The sequence below is a fragment of the Tachyglossus aculeatus genome, chromosome X1, assembly GCF_015852505.1.
Source record: "Tachyglossus aculeatus isolate mTacAcu1 chromosome X1, mTacAcu1.pri, whole genome shotgun sequence".
Lineage (NCBI taxonomy): Eukaryota > Metazoa > Chordata > Mammalia > Monotremata > Tachyglossidae > Tachyglossus > Tachyglossus aculeatus.
The window spans coordinates 80268522-80280734 of NC_052101.1; the positions used below are offsets into that span (position 1 = coordinate 80268522).

Genomic DNA, 12213 nt, shown 5'->3' on the forward strand with positions numbered 1-12213 from the left:
CTGGTCTTTGCTCTAGGACATGCTGCCCCTTGGGTAGACTTCTAGTAATTCCATTAATCAGTCAATGGTATTTATCGAGTGTTTACTGTATGCACTGTACTAAGTGCTTGGGAAAGTACAGTACAATAGAGTTGGCAGATGTGATACCTGCTCACAAGGAGCTTACAGTCTACAGGGAAAAACTGATGTTACAATAGATTAGGGATAGGGGAAATAATAGAGTATAATAATAATGATGGCATTTATTAAGTGCTTACTATGTGTAAAACACTGTTCTAAGTGCTGGGGTAGATACAAGGTAATCAAGTTGTCCCATGTGGGGCTCACAGACTTAATGCCCATTTTCCAGATGAGGTAACTGAGGCACAGAGAAGTTAAGTGACTTGCCCAAAGTCACACAGCTGACAAGTGGCAGAGCCGGGATTTGAACCCATGACCTCTGACTCCAAAGCCCGGGCTCTTTCCACTGGGCCATTCTGCTTCTCTAACTATTTACAGAAGTATTGTAGGGCTAGGGTAAGTATCAAAGTGCTTAAGAGGTATGTAGGCAAGTTCATAGTCAATGGAAAGGGAGTGTGGATGGGGAAATTCATTCATTCAACCGTATATATTGAGCACTTACTGTGTGCAGAGCACTGTACTAAGTGCTTGGAAAGTACAGTTTGGCAACATATAAAGACAGTCCCTACCCAACAACAGGCTCACAGTCTAGAAGTAAAGGGCTTAAAGGGAAAAGGGAAATAAAGGGCTTAGTCTGAGAAGGCCTCTTGGAGGAGATGAACTTACAATTACAATTGAGAAGTTTTTAACATCTCTCACCCAAACTTTCTCTTGATGTAATTTAATCACATTTTCTATTTTTTGTTTTCCGTGAACTTGGAGGAGTAATGCTCATTCTCCTCCAAAAAAAAATGTACTTGAAGACACTTATTAAATCAGAGCAACCAGATCCCTTGAGAAGGCTTTCTTACCAGAGCTATAGCAGTAGTCTAGCAAGTATGAGGCAGGGGTGAGGTGGGAAAGGAGGGTATGGAGGAGCACTTGAAGCAGTGGCAGGAGGTAAAAGACGAAAGTACAGGTTCCTTCAGCTGGGAACTGGTCGAATGGAAAAGGCATAGGACTGGACATCAGGAGACTCAGCTTCTAATCCTACCTCTCCCATTGGTGTGCCATGTGATCCTGGGCAAGGCACTTAACCCCTCCGCGTCTGTTTCCTTATCTGTAAAATGCAGATTAGCAGTGCTGAAAGTAGAAATGGGCCAGAATTTGACTTTGGTATAAGGAAAAGTCCCGGAACAGGTGTTCTGGGGTGGTGACAGGGGACTTTGGTCACCAGTAGCCATAGCCCCACCTCTCCCATTTTCTCCACCATGAGGCTGCTTGCCCAGTGGCTTCTTCAGGAGTTAACTGGCCAATCCCTCCCTCCCCCTCCAAAAGCCTGCTCATTCTCTTCTGTGGCCTTTGATGCCCCCTCCCCACCACTCTCCCTATCCCCCAAGAAAGCACAATTGCCACTGAAGTGGCAGGGGGCCATTGAAGTTCTGGATAAAAGTTTTTTCCTTTAAGCTTTGAGAATGAGATTTAATTAATTGTGGTATTGGTTAAGCACTTAATAATAATAATAATAATAATAATGGTATTTAAGTGCTTACTATGTGCAATGCACTATTCTAAGCTCTGGGGTTGATACAAAGTAAACAAGTTGTCCCACATGGGGCTCACAGTCTTAATTCCCATTTTACAGATGAGCTAACTGAGGCACAGAGAAATTAAGTGACTTGCCCTAAGTCACACAGCTGATAAGTGTCAGAGCCGGGATTAGAACTCACGACCTCTGACTCCCAAGCCCGTGCTCTTTTCCATTAAGCCACGCTGGTATGTACCAGGCTCTGTACTAAGCTCTGCGGTAGATTCAAGCAAATCAGATTGGACACAGTCCCCGTCCAACATGGGGCTCACCGTCTTAATCCTCATTTTACAGATGGGGTAGCTGAGGCACAGAGAAGTGAAGTGACTTGCCCAAGGTCATACAGCAGACAAGTGTCAGAGCTTGGATTAGAACCCAGGTCCTTCTGACTCCCAGGCCCATGCTCTACCCACTAGGCCAATATCTGTTTGCTCTAGAGTGTCATTTTCAATTGGGACAGGGACTTAGTCTCAGTCATTATCTTGTATCTACCCCATTATCGTCCTGAATACAGCCCTCCACACATCCTCCCCCACCCCCTAACTGGACAGCACCTCTAAAAATAATATCTGTCTGCCAGAAGCATTTTTTCTATATGCATTTTGGCCAGAGTGTGATGGCAGATAGAAGGAACACTTTTCTGACAATATGAGTCTTCCTTAATACAATGGGCTGCCAGAAGAAATATGTGTAAACATATCTCCAACATCAGATGCGGGGTGAGCTCTACAAAATGAGCTTTCCTCAGCACGGCATTCTGCAAGTACATAACCCCTACATTTAGGAGAACTAGGCATATCCGCATTTCCTAACCCTTCCCCAAGACCATGACAAAAACAATGAAAGGAAATTAATATTATTTTAAAGGGAACTGAAAAACACAAGTCACTGCAATGTTATGAAAAAAGTCCTTATCTGAATAAGTATGTTTTCTTCATTTCCAAAATCCCCTCTTTCGACACTTACTCTTGCCATCTGGTTGGAGGGTACGTGAGTACACACATCAGTCTTTGCAAACAGGGAACAGATGTTATTATGCCTCTTGTTTACAGATGCTGATATGGGAATGAGGAGACTCGGGCAACATAAGTCATTTGACGGAGGTTGCTGAACATGTCAGTTGTTGGCCTCTGGCAATGGAATCCAGATCTCCAGACTCTTAGGTGCAGTGCATTTTCCACTTAATCACTCTTCCCTTTGGGCCATTGCTTCTCAACCAAAGAGTGCCCTGGAAAACTTCCAGGTGAGTTTTGGGATTTTGCTGCCCTACTATCATGGATTTTCCTGGGCATGCCTGGACAGCTCCCAGGTTCAGAAGCACAGGCTATACCCATACAGTGAAGTGCAATAATAAAACCTGGGCGTTACCACGTTGGATTTTCACTGCGCAAATGATTCTCAGTGGGACATGCCCTCCCAAGAATACAGTCTCACTATCAGCAGCATTATCTCTGAACTGAAGGACACTTCTCTATGTAAACTTTCCCCACAAATGAATGGTGAGAGTCGGTGAAAATGGCACCTGGAATCAGTCTGCTCTCAGCCAGCAGGACTATGTAGATAATAGTTGGAGAAGCCTTGCACTAGACTCTGTGTATGTGTGTGTGCGCGCGCGTATGTGTGTGTGTGTACGCGTGCGTGCATGCGTTCCAGCATGCCCCAGATTCATGAATAAGAAAGAACTCCAGTGGGTCACAATGCAAAAACAACTGTAGGAAGCAATATGACTAGAAGCTTCATCCATGAATCAGGCCAACTTTAGACATTTGCATGCCCAAGGCAAGGAAATATTTTGCCTCTCCTTGCCCATCTGTAAATTGTAATCATGTTCTACCGTGCACACACACTATTCTGTATGATGTCACTATATTACATGACACAAAACTGTAGCTTAACATGATGTCATGCAGTGCCCATTTGACAAGCAGTGTAGTCTAGTGGATAGAGCACAGGCTTGGGAGTCAGAAGGACCTGAGTTCTAATCCTGGCTCTGCTACTTGTCTGCTGTGTGACCATGGGCAAGTCACTTCACTTCTCTGTGCCTCAGTTCCCTCATCTGTGAAATGGGGATTAAGACTGTGAAACCTATGTGGAACAGGGATTGTGTCCAGCCCGATAAGCCTGTATCTACCACAGCACTTAGATCAGTGCCTGGCACATAATAAGTACTTAACAAATTGTTGTTGTTGTCTTATGCTGTCAAGTCGTGTCCGACACATAGCGACACAATAGACATCTCTCCCAGAGCACCCCACTTCCATCTGCAATCGTTCTGGTAGCCCATCCATAGAGTTTTCTTGGTAAAAGTATAGAAGCAGTTTATCATTGCCTCCTTCCACGCAGTAAACCAATCTCTGCCCTCGACTGTCTCCCATGTCACTGCTGCCCAGCAAGGTGAGTTTTGACTTGTAGCAGATTGCTTTCCACTCACTAGCTACTGGCCAAGCTAGGAATGGAATGAGTATGCCTCTGCTTGACTCTCCCTCCTGTAGTCGTGAGTGGTCGAGTACTGGAAACTCTCCTGGTGCGACCCTGAGAGGGGGCTTAACAAAAATCACAATGAATTAATTAATTTCTTTGGGGGGCCCCATTGCTCCAGAGCCTTGTATTACTCTCCTAAATTCCTGTTAACATAGGCACTCCATCTGACTTGGGTTGGGTGCTTTCACATTTTTAACCACTGCCCCTGCTACACCTTGAAGCAGTTGCTTACGTCAAATGCTCTCTGAAACTGGTCCCTTCTGCAAATAATAGCACTAGAAATGTCTGTGGTGAATGGTTTTGGTCAGTGTTTCTCAAAGTTTGTCATCCCATAACCTGGATGTCCCCCATAAAAGAAGAACCTTCCACTTTGACGTAGATGTCACAGCCTGGGAAAGAGGAAGGGAATGGAGGGCTGGAGGATGGACCAGTTCACAGTTGCCACTACCAAATAGCTGTCAGAATGCTTCCAAGACTTCCTCAGATCTTCCCTTCTCCTTCCAATTTGAGAAACATTAGTTTAAAAGGAAAGTCCTGCCTATAGAATTCAAGGATGGATCATGGATTCCAAAAACCCGAATTGTCATCCTCAAAGCTGGTCTGAGGTGACTTTATTAAATTATGAGGAAGAAGATAAGGGCAGATGACAGAAGAGGAGATTAGAAGAAAGGGTTAATGTTTCAGGAGTCCTTTATCCTCCTTCCTACCAATTCAGAATCTAATGACTCATACTGAGTTGCTTTGTAGAGGAGAAAGGGAACATTAACTAGGCCAGGAGCCTTAGGGTTGAGCTGAAAGAGCCAGAATTTCTGTTGTTGTTTTATGTCTTATTTTTAATTTGGGTGTTATTGGATGCCACTGGGTACCTGCATAAATATTCTCAAAAAAGATGGTCCTGTCCATTGCGTTACCATATCCCTAAAAGACTACATTCACATGCAGAGCCATACATTCAAATAATTTTTGGACACCCAGAAGGCCCAGGAAAGAGTAAACATTTGGTGTCATTCTTGGAAAGTTACCACTCTTGGGAGAAGGGTTAGGCCCAACTTCCCTTCTCCTGATAGTCTTGGGGGTCTTCCTAAACTCCTGGTCAAATTTTCAATATCCCATTCATTTTACAAGAAGTATGTATGCCTTTATGCATTCCATTCCTAGCTTGAGCAGTGGCTAGCAAGTGGAAGGCAATCTTCTACAAGTCAAAACTCACCTGTGCTGGGTGGCAGCGGCATGGGAGAGAGTTGAGGGCAGAGACTCAGGTTTACTGCATGGAAGGAGGCAATGGTAAACCGCTTCCGTATTTTCACTAAGAAAACTCTATGGATACACTACAAGAACGATTGCAGGTGGAGGTGGGGCATTCTGGGAAGAGATGTGTCCATGGAGTTGCTACGGGTCGGACTCGACTCAACAATATAAGACAACAACAATGTATTCATTCAATCCTATTTATTCATTCAGTCATATTTATTGAGCGCTTACTGTGTGCAGGAGCACTGTACTAAGTGCTTAAGAAGTACAAGTTGGCAACATATATAGTTCCTACCCAACAGTGGGCTCACAGTCTAGAAGGGGGAGACAGAGAACAAAACAAAACATAGTAACAAAATAAAATAAATAGAATAAATATGTACCAATAAAATAGAGTAATAAATACATACAAATATATATACATATATACAGGTGCTGTGGGGAGGGGAAGGAGGTAAGGCGGGGAGGATAGAGAGGGGGAGAGGAAGGAGGGGGCTCAGTCTGGGAAGGCCTCCTGGAGGAGGTGAGCTCTCAGTAGGGCCTTGAAGGGAGGAAGAGAGCTAGCTTGGCGGATGTGCGGAGGGAGGGCATTCCAGGCCAGTGGGAGGATGTGGACCGGGGGTCGAAGGTGGGACAGGCGAGAACGAGGCACGGTGAGGAGATTAGCGGCAGAGGAGCGGAGGGTGCGGGCTGGGTTGTAGAAGGAGAGAAGGGAGGTGAGGTAGGAGGGGGCGAGGTGATGGAGAGCCTTGAAGCTGAGGGTGAGGAGTTTTTGCCTGATGCGTAGGTTGATTGGTAGTCACTGGAGATTTTTGAGGAGGGGAGTAACATGCCCAGAGCATTTCTGGACAAAGACAATCCGGGCAGGGTGTGAAGTATGGATTGAAGTGGGGAGAGACAGGAGGATGGGAGATGGGAGAGGAGGTTGATACAGTAATCCAGATGGGATAGGATGAGAGCTTGTATGCCTTAGGTAACAAAGAGACACTGTACGCATAATGATTCCTGCCTTCTAAGTGATTTTTTTCACCATGAAGAGAGTGTAATGATTGTATGCATTTGGAGGGCAGTGGCTGTGTCTTTTATTTCTGTTGTTTGCTCCCAGTAGGCACTCAGTCAATACAGTTGATTGATAAACGTCAGGTGTGAAATGCACATCAGCAGATAAATGATGCTCAGGCCCTGCCAATCCATACATTTAACCAAGATGATCTTAAACTTCTTTTTTTTCAATAAGCCTTCCATTTTGTTTCCAGTCTATTGTTGTCCCTTTGATCCAGCCCTGTTTATGTGGCTTGAGAGAGTGGTTGAATGAGTATGCCAAAAATAAGAAGAAGAGGAAAACATGCCATTTGTGGTGAGTTTAAAAGTAAGTTTTGTGTCATGGAACTTCCAAACCAGACCAAAAGTTCAAGCAAATAGAAGTTGGGGGCAATTTTCTAGGAAATGCCAGGTACAACACCTACAGTTCTTGCCAATTGAAAAGTAAGTTTTAAAGAGAGAGAAATAATATTTTGATATTTTTAGCGTTATTTTACATGATCACAATTCCAAGTACTAAATGTAATGTTAACAACAGCCACAGTCATTTCTCTTCCAGAGTCACTGACAACTTTTCTTCTTGTAATTCTTACTTTTCAGAGTAGTTTATGTCATTATCTTGGCAGATACATTTGGACTGAAGATTCTTTTTTTACTCTTGAGAATGGAACTGTGTGATTTACTTTTCCTCAAAACTTAAATTTTTAGGTCCTTTATGCCAGTATTGCTGAAAACGTAGCCATCTCTGGAATGGAACACTGCATCTGTTTGCTCACATAGTTGGAACTGTTTAAAAGTTTTAGAGAAATTGACAAGATCATGTAGGCTGACTTTTCTTGCCATACCAAAAAGTTTGAATGGCAAACTTTTGGCTGGCTGGGAGCCAAATGGCTGGGAGGCCCCCAGCGGCCTCCCCCCGTGCAGTGCGCACACCGCCCCCGAGCGCCCCCCAGCGGCCTCCCCCCGTGCAGCGCGCACACCGCCCCCGAGCGCCCCCCACCGGCCTCCCCCCGTGCAGCGCGCACACCGCCCTCGAGCGCCCCCCAGCGGCCTCCCCCCAGTCAGCGCGCGCACATCGCCCCGAGCGCCCCCCAGCGGCCTCCCCCGTCAGCGCGCGCACACCGCCCCCGAGCGCCCCCCAGCGGCCTCCCCCCGTGCAGTGCGCACGCCGCCCCCGAGCGCCCCCCACCGGCCTCCCCCCGTGCAGCGCGCACACCGCCCTCGAGCGCCCCCCCAGCGGCCTCCCCCCCAGTCAGCGCGCGCACATCGCCCCGAGCGCCCCCCAGCGGCCTCCCCCGTCAGCGCGCGCACACCGCCCCCGAGCGCCCCCCAGCGGCCTCCCCCGTGCAGCGCGCCCCCCGCCCCCGAGCGCCCCCCAGCGGCCTCCCCCCGTCAGAGCGTGCAAACCGCCCCCGAGCGCCCCCCAGCGGCCTCCCGCGTCAGCGCGCGCCCCCCGCCCCCGAGCGCCCCCCAGCGGCCTCCCCCCGTCAGCGCGCGCCCCCCCGCCCCCGAGCGCCCCCCAGCGGCTTCCCCCCTCCAGCGCGCCCTTCCCTGCACGTACTGAGCGCAACCGCCCTGCTCAACAAATCCCTGCAGCGGCATCCTCAACATCGTATGTATATATGTTTGTACGTATTGTGTATATGTTTGTCCGTATTTATTACTCTATTTATTTCTTTTACTTGTACATATCTATTCCATTTATTTTATTTTGTTAGTATGTTTGGTTTGTTCTCCGTCTCCCCCTTCTAGACTGTGAGCCCGCTGTTGGGTAGGGACTGTCTCTATATGTTGCCAACCTGTACTTCCCAAGCGCTTAGTACAGTGCTCTGCACACAGTAAGCGCTCAATAAATACGATTGATGATGATGATATACTATTATTATTATACTATACTATATACACACTACTATATATATTATTACTATAAGACTGTGAGCCCTTTTAGACTGTGAACCCACTGTTGGTTTGGGACCGTCTCTAGATGTTGCCAACTTGTACCTCCCAAGCGCTTAGTACAGTGCTCTGCACACGCTAAGCGCTCAATAAATACAACTGATTGATTGATTGATCATCGTCCGGACCCGAACCGCGTCGGGGGCAGGGGATGGCTCTCTTTGCTACCCTACTCTCCCAAGAGCTTACTACAGGGTTCACGCACTTATTCAGCCGTCGTATTTAGTGAGCGCTTACTGGGTACAGAGCACTGTATGCACTTCCTAGACTGTGAGCCCACTGTTGGGTAGGGACCGTCTCTACATGTTGCCACCTTGTACTTCCCAAGCGCTTAGTACAGTGCTCTGCACACAGTAAGCGCTCAATAAATACGATTGATTGATTGATTGAATGTTTAGAAATAGTCTGTCTCCTTAGAGCATGCCAGCCAAGTTTTAATAATTCTAGGCCTTAGAATGGGGTTTCAAGGAAATAGCTATAAAGGGCAGAGCTCCTTATGGCCAAGCCATATTTTCTTTTTTTTTTTTTATGGTATTTGTTACATTCCTATTATGTGTCAAAGACTCTTCTAAGTGCTGTGATAGATACAAGTTAATAGGTTGGACACAGTCCCTGTCCCACATGGGGCTCATAGTCTAAGTAGGAGGGAGTACAGGAGAACTGAGGCATAGATAAATTTAGTGATTTGCCCAAGGTCACACAGTAAAGCAATTGGTAGAGCCTGGATTACAGCCCAGTTTATCTGACTTCTAGGCCTGAGCTCTTTCCAATAGACCGCTTCCCCTCAGCATGTGATGTGTCTCTCTCAGTGGGTGATCAGCCACGATCCTCATTGTTAACCTTACTACTTCACTGGAGCAGCAAGGCTTAGTGGAAAGAGCACAGGCCTGGGGAGTCAGAGGACCTAGGTTCTAATCCCGGTTCTGCAACATACTGGCTGTGTGACCTGGGACAAGTCACTTAACTTCTCTGTGCCTCATGTACTGCATATATAAAAGGGGAATTCGATACCTATTCTCCCTCTCACTTAAATTGTGAGCATTGTATGGGACACAGACTGTGTTCAACCTGATCGTTTTATACCTTCCCCAGAGCTTAGAAGAGTGCTATATATTGTAAACACTTAAATACTACAATTATTATTATTATTATGAAAGCTGGTGCTACCAAATGCACAGCCATCACTCAGTTTCTGGGAATCGAATTGGGGAGAAACTGGAAAGCCCAGAGTTCATTCATTCATTTAATCGTATTTATTGGGCACTTACTGTGTGCAGAGCACTGTACTAAGCACTTGGGAAGTACAAGTTGGCAACATATAGAGACGGTCCCTACCCAACAGCGGCCTCACAGTCTAGAAGGGGGAGACAGACAACAAAACAAAACATATTAACAAAATAAAATAAATAGAATAAATATGTACAAATAAAATAAATAGAGTAATAAATACGTACAAACATATATACAGTTGCTGTGGGGAGGGGAAGGAGGTAAGGCGGGGGGGATGGGGAAGGGGTTGTGGCTGGATCCAGGGATAGGACTGGATTTGATACTTCTGAGCCTGTGGCAATATTTCAGTCATAACCAGGTCTAGAACCCAGGCATTTTAACTCTCAGGCAGGTACTGTATTACTTCCTTCCCTATTTATATAAAAAAGTTAAATAGGGAAGTCACATAAAATAATATTACAGTGCTTGGCACATAGTAAGCACTAACAAATACCATTATTATTCATATGTTCAAACACCTAGTCCAATGCTCTGCACAGTATAAGTTCAATACATGCTATTGATGATGATGTTTCCTGCCTTTCTAACTTGCTTCAAACCAGAAATTAAAATAGTGTTAGGGTGAAGCATCCGATTGTCTCCTGTAGAGTGTCTCTGCTTCCCCCTGCCACCCCCACCCATTGGAAGTTTTTTTTGAAGCTAAAACTTATTGTCATCCATTGGAAGTTTCATGTGGCTCAATAAAAATTGGTCCACACAGTCCAATCAAACATCATGTGGAGAGCTATTCAGTAGTTCGCCTAACTGGGAATTGTGCTCTCTTTGGTTAGGAAAAAAATAAAAAGTACTAGCAGAAATACCTGGTATTGGTGCTGATTAAACTAGTCAGCATAGGGTATTCTTTCCCTCATTCTCTTTTCCCTTTTTCTGTTTTTCCTCTTGTAGAGTCTCTTTTTATATTTTCACTTTACCCAATTCAGCTGCCCCTGCCCCTTTCTTGCCATATATTTTTCTTCCAGTCCATGTCACCTGGAATCCCCAAAGGGATAGCATGGTGGGAATTGGACCAGGCTAGGGACACTTAAAAAGGGGTCACTGCAATCTTCCCCTCTGCACCCGTCCTGTCTCATCTCCATCCTTCAACTAACTTTGGAGTTCCCAGGTGGCATAGGCTGGAAGGAAACACACAGCAGGAAAGGGTCAGGGATGTGAAAAGTGTGGCAAGCTTTATTTTTTTAAAAAAAATTAGAACATTTACTGTTTTGAGGAGGAGGGGGCAAGTGTTATGGGCAGGTGTGGAGCTTTGGGGGACCATGACTGGGGAGAGGGAAAGGGGAGCCATGGCAACAGGTTTAATGAGGAGTGGGGTGCACAAAGTGGGGAGGAGGGCAAGGCAAGTAAAAAGGAAAGAGTTTTTAAGTCTTATCTAGGCAATAGATGGCAGCAACAGGGTGATCTATCTTGCACTAGCAAGTGACAGAAAGCAAGAGATGCCCAGGTTTCATGGATTTGGGCAAGGACCCGGGAGGCTGCAGGCAAATTAAGTTGATCTAATAAAATTCAGAGCAGGTGGCAGATTATTATTATTATTATTACAGTATTTGGTAAGCACTTACTATGTGCCGGACACTGTATTAAGTGCTGGGGTGGATATAAGCACATTGGGTTGGACACAGTCCCTGTCCCATGTGGGGCTCACAGTCTCAATCCCTATTTTACAGATGAGATAACTGAGGCACAAAGAAGTTAAGTGATTTGCCCAAGGTCACACAGTGGACAAGTAGCAGAGGAAGGATTAGAGCCCATGACATTCATTCATTCATTCATTCAATCGTATTTATTGAGCTCTTACTGTGTGCAGAGCACTGTACTAAGCGCTTGGGAAGTACAAGTTGGCAACATATAGAGACGGTCCCTACCCAACAGCGGGCTCACAGTCTAGAAGGGGGAGACAGACGACAAAACAAAACATTAACAAAATAAAATAGAATAAATGTGTACAAAAAAAAATAGAGTAATAAATACGTACAACCATATACATATATACAGGTGGTGTGGGGAGGGGAAGGAGGTAAGGTGGGGGGATGGGGAGGTGGAGGAGGGGGAGAGGAAGGACGGGGCTCAGTCTGGGAAGGCCTCCTGGAGGAGGTGAGCTCTCAGTAGGCTCAGTGGAAAGAGCACGGGCTTTGGAGTCAGGGGTCACAGGTTCAAATTCCGGCTCTGCCGATTATCAGCTGTGTGACTTTGGGCAAGTCACTTCACCTCTCTGGGCCTCAGCCACCTCATCTGCCAAACCCGTGCTCTATCCACTATGCCATGCTGCTTCTCATGCAGTTGAGAAAGGATAGTCAGTAAACAGAAAGAAGGATAGCATATGACCAAACGGGAATTCACAGAGGTGATAGACCAGAAGAGAACCTCAATCAGCAGGCAAAAAGGGCTGGATTGAGAGCTATTTACTGGTGGGAGCCCACCAGGTCCCAGCTGGTAATTCCTGGTTTGGGTTCATGTGCTGGATCCTTTGCTGAGGGTAACCTCTAGACAGCCTTGAATCTGATTGGGGGTTA

The 12213-nt window shown here is 46.1% G+C and overlaps 2 protein-coding genes and 1 non-coding gene across 3 annotated transcripts in view; 1 reads left to right on the forward strand and 2 right to left on the reverse strand.

Moving 5' to 3' along the window:
* The window catches only part of NINJ1 (ninjurin 1), a 114154-nt gene extending 109083 nt beyond the window's left edge, over positions 1-5071 (reverse strand). The window contains exons 1-2 of the mRNA XM_038771704.1: positions 5035-5071; positions 4505-4557 (exon numbers count right to left, since the gene is read on the reverse strand). Of these exons, the coding sequence (XP_038627632.1) occupies positions 4505-4557; positions 5035-5071 (90 nt within the window). The remainder of the gene's footprint in view (positions 1-4504; positions 4558-5034) is intronic.
* LOC119920622 lies at positions 4092-4229 on the reverse strand. Its single transcript, XR_005448352.1, has one exon. It is a non-coding gene; the product is annotated as a small nucleolar RNA SNORA7 (small nucleolar RNA).
* A 477-nt stretch (positions 5072-5548) lies between the features above and the next one.
* On the forward strand, positions 5549-8024 carry LOC119949870 (vegetative cell wall protein gp1-like). The gene is made up of 4 exons (XM_038771705.1): positions 5549-5563; positions 6676-6776; positions 7169-7195; positions 7313-8024. Exons 1-4 carry the CDS (start codon positions 5549-5551, stop codon positions 8022-8024), a joined length of 855 nt encoding a protein of 284 aa, XP_038627633.1.
* The last annotated feature ends 4189 nt before the right edge of the window (positions 8025-12213 follow it).